At 40.7% G+C, this 9,226-nt stretch overlaps 2 protein-coding genes across 2 annotated transcripts; both read right to left on the bottom strand.

Annotated features, from left to right (window-relative positions):
* Positions 1-2,937: 2,937 nt before the first annotated feature.
* Positions 2,938-5,050, bottom strand: LY79DRAFT_573836 (fungal-specific transcription factor domain-containing protein). The gene is made up of 4 exons (XM_060559519.1): positions 4,868-5,050; positions 4,597-4,810; positions 4,117-4,544; positions 2,938-4,057 (listed from the first exon to the last, which is right to left on the bottom strand). Exons 2-4 carry the CDS (start codon positions 4,758-4,760, stop codon positions 3,246-3,248), a joined length of 1,404 nt encoding a protein of 467 aa, XP_060406877.1. The 5' UTR covers positions 4,761-4,810; positions 4,868-5,050; the 3' UTR covers positions 2,938-3,245.
* A 2,007-nt stretch (positions 5,051-7,057) lies between these two features.
* Positions 7,058-8,949, bottom strand: LY79DRAFT_530754 (amidase; the record flags this gene model as incomplete). The annotated part of the gene is made up of 3 exons (XM_060556201.1): positions 7,058-8,024; positions 8,077-8,574; positions 8,648-8,949. The coding sequence occupies 3 exons, from the start codon at positions 8,947-8,949 to the stop codon at positions 7,058-7,060; spliced, it is 1,767 nt and encodes a 588-aa protein (XP_060406876.1).
* Between the last annotated feature and the right edge of the window lie 277 nt (positions 8,950-9,226).

Genomic DNA, 9,226 nt, shown 5'->3' with positions numbered 1-9,226 from the left:
TAGTTATAAGTTAAAATTTCTACTAGTTATATACTTAACTATAGAGATATTATTAAACTATTTAACTAAAACACTATAGGGATAGTTTATCTAAATATATTACCTTAACTACTTAGATCTATAACTCTACCTTATAGTAATATATTATATAATAATTATAAAAGATAAGGTTAAGTAAGTAATATTAGTGTCTATATTTAGCTAGAATATCTTAACTATTATTATTAGGTATATCTAGGCTAGTATATAACCTAGGCTAGTTATAGAACTTAATAAGGTCTTAGCCTACTATATCTAGGCTACTATAGTATAAAAGAAAGCTATTATAAACTTATTTATATCTATTAGTAGTATTAGGCCTATAGTAAAGGGTATTATTAAGGCTAGCGCTTATTCTTACTATATAAGGTTAATTACTAGTTAACTTAAAGGTAGTAGTCTTTATAAGGCTTAAGCCTACCTAACTATTAAGTTTAATAGCGTTAAGTATATAAAAAGGTAAGTAGTACTTAGTAGTCTACCTAGGTAGTTCCCCTAGGGGAATAGGTATACTACTAGTAGTCCTTAGGCTATAGATAGTATATATATTATTTACCTTAATAGTAAAAGTTATTAATATACTTTATAAAATAAGTAAAAGGCTTAAGCTATCTAGGCCTATATAGGCTAAAACCTTAGTAAGTCTAGGCTATATAGGTAGCTACCTATACTAGCTAAGAATTAACTTAGTATAAAGTATAGGTATTATTAAGGATTAGAGTTCTAAAAAAAAATACAAGGTTTTTATATAAGTGTTAAGACCTTTATAGTGTAGTAAAAAAGTATTAGTAATTATATAGGCTTATATAAGCTATATAAAAATAAAGTAAAATAAGGTTTAGATAAGACTTTTTTTTCTTAATTTATTAATATTTTTATTTCTGTTTTAGGAAATAGCCCTGCTTTTCTGTTCTAGTTTTAAGAAATCTATTTTTAGTATAGGCACTAACATATATTATATAGTGCTAGGCAAAAAATACAATACAAATATAAATTATATTTACTAGTATATCTTAGTATATAATTACTAAAAATAGAAACTATATTAGATAACCCTTATAATAATTTTAAGATCTATAATATATATTAATTATATAATTTAATATTTATAACTTAGTCTAAAAAGCCTTGTATTTTAAAAAAAAATACAAATTCTATATAAAATACACTTTTAAATCTTTGTTAAAGATAGACTAGTAGTCTACTTTTCCTAGTAAGATCTACTAGTAGGCTAGTATAGAAGCCTAGTAGGCCTATAATTTCTAGTCCTTTGCCTTTTAGTAATTACTATAATATTACTATACTTTTTATTTACTTTAGTAATATACTATTTAGTAAGATATTTTTACTTTAGGTAGAGGCTTTACTTATTATAATATCTTTATTTAAGTTAGTTTATTAAGGAGGGATTTTCTAGGAGGTATTTAGTACCTACTTAGTTATATATCTTTCTAGTGTAACTAGGTTTCTTAATAACTAAGAGGTTTATAAGTTAGTATAAGATAATAAGATATTTATAGCTTTTATATAAAGCTATATATATAGGTCTAAATACTCTCTTGTATTTTTAATAATTCTTTTTACTATCTAGATATTTAATTTTATCTAATATAGATTAACTATATTATTACTATTTAGTTTAAACCTTTTTTACTAGTTTATTATCTTATAAAATAGCTTATTACTATTAAATTCTATAAATATAAAAGTATATATATTATTATAAAGGCTCTATAGTAGAGAATAAGTAACTTTATAGTTTAGATTTTACTAAAGCTATATATATATATACTATATATTAGTAATTTAGCCTAGTTATACTAGCCTTAGTATACTGTTTTTATAAGCTAGTTCTTGTTAAAGTAGAGGGGTATCTTTACTATATCCTAGTAAAGAAAAATTTTAAAGGTATAGATTAAGGTAGTTATACTACTACTTAATATAGCCTTCTTACTAGCTATTATAGATTTAATAAAAGAAGTAAAGCTATAGTAGGTAATATAAAGTAATATAGTATAAAGGTAAAGTATAACAGTAGAGTAATAAAATAAAGTAAGTAATAATAAGGAGCTAAATAAATAATATAGGACAAGAGCTAGGTATAAGTGTAGGTTGTCTATTAAGGTTGCCCTTCTTTATAGGAGGAAATAGGTAATAGGATATATACCCCTAGGCATATACCTAGATATATACTAACAGGGTAATCCTATGTCCTACCTGTCTATCTACTATATAAGGCACTTGTCCTATAACACTTCTTATAGTTAATATATTTTACTATAAAGGTAAACACCTTAGGGTATAAGGTACTACTAAATTAACTTATTATAAGGTTAATTATTAAGGTTAATTAGTAGTAATTACTATATAACTTTTATAGTAGTAATTAAGTAGTAATTTTCTTCTTAATATAACTTATACTTATAAGTTTAAATAGTACTAGGTTAGTTTTATATATATAAAGTAAATAAAGATAAATTTCTAAAGAAGTAAATATAAAGATAAAAGAAAAAGTTAAATATAGTAGTAATTATTACTACTTAAGTATCTCTTCTTAATAGTACTATAGTTAGTATAAAAGAGATTTTTACTTATTAAAGGGGTTCTAATAGCGTAATAGACACTATAGTGTTTCTTATAGAAGTAAGGTAACCTTAATAATACTTAACTTAGTTAGTAGTCTACTAAGTTATAGTAGGCTAAGTAAACTTCTATAATAGTAAGCCTTATTAATTACTAGTTATTAGTAATAATTAACTATTAATTAATATTAGTTTTTACTAGTTAATTAATAAGGATCCTTATCTTATAATATTATAAAGGTTAAGAAAAGGTAGTTAATTATGGTTATTAATAGTTAACTAGTTAACAAGGTGAAGTAGGAGCACAAGTGTAGCAGCACCCTTGCGTATGGGCAAGGGTGGGGGATTCTGCCAGTAGGCGGTGTGTCACGTGACCCACTGCCTCCGGCCGCATCACCCATATGCCAACAATACCAAATAACCCCATTGTAGACGGACGACCAGTTGGAAACCACTGTTGGGAGCAAAAATAGGGCCTCTCTTGCAGCTTCTAACCTGAGGTTCGCAAAAGACTCGTCGCCTTTAAGGAGGATAATGACGATATGCAGGTACTGAAACCTCATGCTGTTAAGACCAAGAGACATTTCCTGGAGTTGAGAAGTCCCAAGGGAGTTCCTCTCAGCCTTAATAGTATCCTCCAATATCTATAGTAATTTTGATGAGCATCAAAGTCCCCCCCTCTAATTTTGTTGATCTATTACTACCAACCTTTATTGTCGTTGCATACCATTTTTCAAGCTGCAACTTGATTTCATGCCTTTTGAAAGCAGACGGTCCAGGAGACAGAAACTCGATAATCGATCCCATGATCTTGGCAAGTTTTATGCCTCCAATAAAGAAATGGGCGCCAAAGTGAGATGGTTTCGACGGCGTTTGCGAGTCGGCGAAACGGCCGTCAGTATGGGGCTGGAACTTGAGAAGATAGCTGAACTCCGGCAGTGGAACATCTTGGTACGAATTTACCGGAAGAAATGGAGATCGACCAAATGCAAGGGTGCATGACTTGTCAACAATGAATAAGAGCCAAAAGAGGGACAAGCTCCGCTGGTGAGACTCAAAGTCGAGATGTGGCGAAACATGTAAACCCAACGCCTCAGCTTGACGGCAAGCGTGCCCAACAATCATCCAAGAGAGGTTTGGGGATGTATAGTCTTCACCATGCATTGCCATGATGGTCAGAGCCTGTACGTTGATTTCCCGCGGCTCTAGGAAGATGCTGCTATGGTTTAGCGCCTTTCGCACGTTGCGCCGAAATTTATCGGCTTGGTTGGCGTGGTTTTCCTCTTCAGTAGAAGCCTGTGCGAGCATAATGTAGTTAAAGAACACAACCCAAGCTTTTTGTGTGACTTGTTCTGGATGAAATACAATCTGCTTCAAGAGATCATCCGGAGGAGTACTGAAAAAAAACTCGCCGGTCGGTGCATGTTCCAGAAAGGCTGACAAGTTGAAGGTAGAAAATCAGCGGCGCAATATTAACTATTCACATACGACTTACTGCCGATAAGCTGATAGCCCAAGGCCTTTGAAGGTATGAAAAATCCTTTATTGTCTCCAATAACCTCCGTCTTGACAGTCGCAGTCGTCAACGAAGTCGATAGAAACTGCAATTCAGAACGAGCATGCTGGTACGCAAAAGGTGTGGACGTTCGCAAAGCTGCCTCGATGTTGTTTGACGTATCTTTCAGAAAAGAGAACGAATGAGAGGGACCAAGGAACAGCCCTGGAGTGTTCTCATCCTTCGGGGCACGGATGTCACTTGTGTGTGTCACTCTTGGTGTAGTTTCATTGTTTACCGGTGCACTTTTCGCAGTGGTAGCCTCTAGAACTCTTTCTACAGCTTCAGTCAACTTTTGAAGGCTGCTCTCAATGCTTTGCAACCGTTGCTCAATGGAGGAAGGGCTTGTTGAGCTTGGTGTTTTCGGTCTATTTACGCTTATCAGCATAGAACTAATAGAACACTTTGACATTAACTCACCGATCATTGACATGAGTGGCACCTGGCGTGGGTGCTGGCTTGTCTCGTGTGTAATCGCAGCTACCAGGCCATGGTTTGCAAGCGCTGCACTTGGGTAGCTCTCTTGAGCACCTTCCACGACGAAATGTCAGAAACCGCTCAAGATGACCGTTTTTCGGCTGCATGCGAAGGTATAAATCATGTACTTAAACTTCTTCTGTCGGCAATAGTCACACTGCATGCCCGGATATGTGAGTTTAACAGCCGTCGCAACAGCACTTTTCTAGCTTACTGCGAAACGAGCTAGGGTGGTGCTCGACTCCGAGTCATTGCCACGGTCCATTCTGCACAACTGGCAGTTATTGTTCGTAAAACGGGAGCTGGCTCCCCGGGATTGACGGCTTTTCGGTCGGCTGTCCAGTCGTGTTCCTGCTTCCGCGTTATCTGATGAGATTCTGTTTACATCAGATGAACGATGCTTCCAGATGGAATAAGCAAGTCAGAGGTTGAAGTCCTAACACGTTAATCATGACTGGTTAGACCCGGACGACTGATTGCCGAAATTCCGGACCCGTCCAATCATAGGCATTTAGTCCGGAAACCGGCGCATATTGGTAAGTGGGTGGCTTCTAAACTAGTCCGTTTTCTCTATCCTGATGATGGACATGATATTTAAGATCATCAGAAATGTCATCTATTTGAGCCGTGTTCGCTTACAATCAGCTTACCTCAAGGTACAGCTTGCATTCCGTATTCCAGGATCACAAAAAGATAAGAGTAACATTATTACACTTCCATATTGAGCAATACCAACACACAATGGCTAGACCTCAAACAAGTCCGACAACGACCCCTGTCGCCATCATCGGCGCTGGCCCTTGTGGCTTGGCTTTCGCAAGGCTGCTCGAAACAAAAAACATCGACTACGAAAAAGAAGGGGCTTTTTGTAAGGTCTTGACACTCTCAATTCAACTGCACAGTCAAGGTTTTAATGGCCACTTTGTCACAGCATGATTAAGCAGTACATGGAATCCTATTATAGATTGGTCTTTTCATCAAATACGCCTGTGAGGAGCTGGTTCGCGTTGTTACCTTCACTACCTGCATTCGAACAACCATATTTCTACAGAAATGCCATGCAAAAGGAACGTACATAGAGCCAGACTTATAGAGAATTTTATGGCTAGGATGGCCTAAGAAATCATATCAACATGAGTTGAAGAATCGAGACGGACCCGTCACAGTTTATTCAGCCGGTAGGACTGAGCCTTCCATCCCGAACACATATACATAATAGTGTTTGCGCTGGTCACAAATGTGCACTCTCAAGACACTAGCCATTAACTGCTTGGGATTCCTGTTTCGGGACTTCCATTGGTTGACTACACTAGTTTACAGTATGTTTTCCTTTGTAAGGTAGATGGAAACTATTCCGTATCATCTCAGGTCTCAGCCGAGGTTGTCTGTAAGTTATCTGGTTTTGGGTAAGAAGCTCTAGAAAGCTGCGAAGACACTCATGAAAGAAGTCATTGAGAATGTATAGTATTCATCTCTTGGTGCACCAATGGAAGTGCTATAATGCGTCGACGGCGTGCTATGATGGTGCATATAAACAGTCATGGAAACGATAGAAACAGAGACCCCCTCCTTGCTTGATAATTAAGCCTCGGGAATAAGTTGCATCTACGCCTTCAATGCCCAAAGAGCGTTGCGAAGAAAGTCAACAGTCTATAGGCGGTTCCAATCACCACCAGAACGTCTATGTTATTCCCAAGCCAACTCATGTGGAATCTAGGGTCATTTGAACTTATTTCGACGTTGTATAGATGCGCGAATAGCGAGATGAAATGACCAAAGTAGATCTATTCGAGCCAAACGCCTATTGAAGCACGCCACAGCAATTCCATAAGACATTCCTTGACTTGGGCCAGTAACGATGCAGAGCCGGACAGGATAACGACGATGAGACTAAGCATCTTCGCAAAAATAGGGTCATCTTCTCGCCGGAGTATCATGTTGGCGATGCTTGCCAGGCCGTAAATGCAATAGAAGTAGAGAAAGTTGACCAGGAAAGTGAGATCCCAGTTGATAATGGGCTACGGCGAATGTCATGGACGTTTCAGAGACCCATGCATCCGTTGGCGGCCCACAGTGTCAGGAGAGCTATCGATAGAAGTGGGATGCACTCAATTATATTGCCTAACGTTGGTGGGCCATGTGAATTTTGCTTTGCCTACCACCGATGCACCGCTGACCTTGGCTGACCGACATCTCACCCCGGAGTTGGTTTCTGAAATTGGTTCAGTCGAACCTGGCGATGGGCTCAGTCGCGTGTGATTTGCTTGAAGCTCCCTACATAAAGACCAAAGGGTTTGGCGTGGGAAAGAAAACTCCCGCGAATATGGTAACCTGGAACCAACCCTACTAGCCCAGTATTCAAAACACTACAACAAACGGGCAAAGATCTATGAGATGTTTCATTTCAAAAGACTGGTATGTTCCTTGACAAATACTCATGCCATCTTGGCAACGTTCTTTTGTAAGGGTTCCCCTCCGTTGTCAACTGCACGTCCTCAATGGCGCTTCCCCATTTGACCAGCTCTGCTTCTCCATAGGCTGTTTGCATGATGGCGAGGCCAAAGGCCATGCCGTCACTTGACCGCACACTCACTGGAAGGGTTATCATTGGATATCCAGCTTGGGCAGCGATCTGGTACGTTTGACCAACGTCAGGGGGAACCAGGAGCCCAGCAAGCCTTGAGCCGTTGGCCAATGTAAGGGCATCACTAATGCCGTTTCGTGTCGATGTCTGTGTGAATTCGACAGCCTGGTGGTAGATATCGTCCTTAATTCCTTGCGACTCAAGGGAAGCAAGGAACCCGTCTTGGCCGGAGTAGAATGCCGAAGTTCCGAGCGGCCACGGGTTTCCGCCTTCGGTTCCATCGTTGTTGTAGTTGAATGCAACGATGTCTTCAAGTGTCTTGATGTCGGTGTTCTCCAACTCAGACAGGTAAGAGTTGATGTTGTTGTAAAAGTCAACCTTTACTACCGTGTACTCGGATTCGTTTGGGTAGCCCCTTGTCGTTCCGTAGTCCCAGTCCCACCCGTCGGGGCTGACTAGTGTCTGATAGTTGGTGATCTCAGTGTTGTTGATTATGGTTGCCCCCTCGGAGGTGATGAGCTTGAGGACCTGACCCAGAGCCTCCTTCTGCTCATCGTCTGCGTAGACCCAGAAAGTCTTCCAGGGCAGACCGAACGTAGCGCCCTTCAAAGCTGCTTTGGTTGAGAGAAACTGGGTGTATCCTCCCTCCGGGGTATGGCCTTTTTGAGCCAATGTGTAATTGTCTCGCGGATCAATTCCGTATATGGCATCAAAGGCATACACTGCATCCCTGACCGTGCGTCCAAAAGTCCCCACGGAGTCTTGGTGTTCGCTTTCTGGGATAACACTATCTATCGTCAGCCAAGTCTCCCGTTCAAGATCGCAGGAGTCCAAAGTACCCAGCCCGAGACGTAAGACCGACTGTAGGCTTGAATCCCACGATGGCGTTGCGTTCCGCGGGGTTGATGACGCTCCCATCAGTCTCCGTGCCCAACGCAAATGCAATGGCGTTCGCAGCAACGCCAACAGCACTTCCCGTACTACTCCCACCCGGGTTGAGGGTGAAGTTGTATGGGCTTTTACATTGGCCGCCACGTGCGGAAAAGCCTTCGGAGTAGTTATTGCTGCGCATATCAGCCCACTCGCTCAGGGCCGCCTTGCCGAATAGGACGGCGCCTGCATCTCTGAGACGGGCTACCACGTGAGCATCGCGAGGGACGATGCTACCAAGAAGAGCATAACTCCCAGCGGTTGTTTCCATGGAGTCTTTGGTTGCAATATTATCCTTGACTGTAAACGGGATCCCATGAAGAGGACCGCGGACCTTTCCGGCTTTTCGTTCCGCATCCATCTTCGCGGCAATCAGAAAAACATCCGGATTGATCTGCAGGATGGAGCTGTTTCCCACGTCAGGTTCCCGGGCAATGACAGTCTGTCCAAAAAGCTCACTCCGACTGGAAGCTAACTTACTGGATATACTCTTGCGTCTGGTACGTCCGCTGCATGTAGCAAGAAACAAGCTGTTGCGACGTCAGAGTTCCCGCATCCATCGCGGCTTGCATTTGGTCAATGGTAGCCTCCTCCAACAAGAATGTCCCACAGGGTGGCATTGGGAATAGGTCTACGGAGTCGGCTTTCTCTTGTAAGGGGAAAATTGAAGGAACCGTCGATGACGAGTTGCTTGAACACAGGAGGACGCCATCGTAGGAGCTGATGGCACCTGAGGCGTGGAAAGTCGCCAAGACAGCACACCAGATCGTAGTTCGCTGCATCCTCGGTGCAAAACAACAAGACTTGGGTTTGGCCAGACCAGCCTAAGGAGTTCAGGTTGGTTATGAGAGAAAAAGTATCTGCTGGGATCGAAGAACCAGGTCACACAGCCATCTTCTTGTGCGCTATCTAGGTCTTACAATCTCCTCAGCTGATAAGCCGTGGAGCCTGCCCCGCCTCGAGGTGCCGACTTCCGCAGCGTAGCGCAGCGGGGCGCAGATCGGTTCTTGGTTAGTCGCCGCGGCCTGTGATTGGCAATGAGATAGTGATTGCATTGGC

The sequence above is a fragment of the Colletotrichum navitas genome, assembly GCF_030913465.1.
Source record: "Colletotrichum navitas strain CBS 125086 chromosome Unknown LY79scaffold_228, whole genome shotgun sequence".
In the NCBI taxonomy this organism is placed as follows: Eukaryota; Fungi; Ascomycota; class Sordariomycetes; order Glomerellales; family Glomerellaceae; genus Colletotrichum; species Colletotrichum navitas.
The sequence above is the reverse complement of the archived record's forward strand: the minus strand, read 5'-3'. Positions and strand labels throughout refer to the sequence as shown.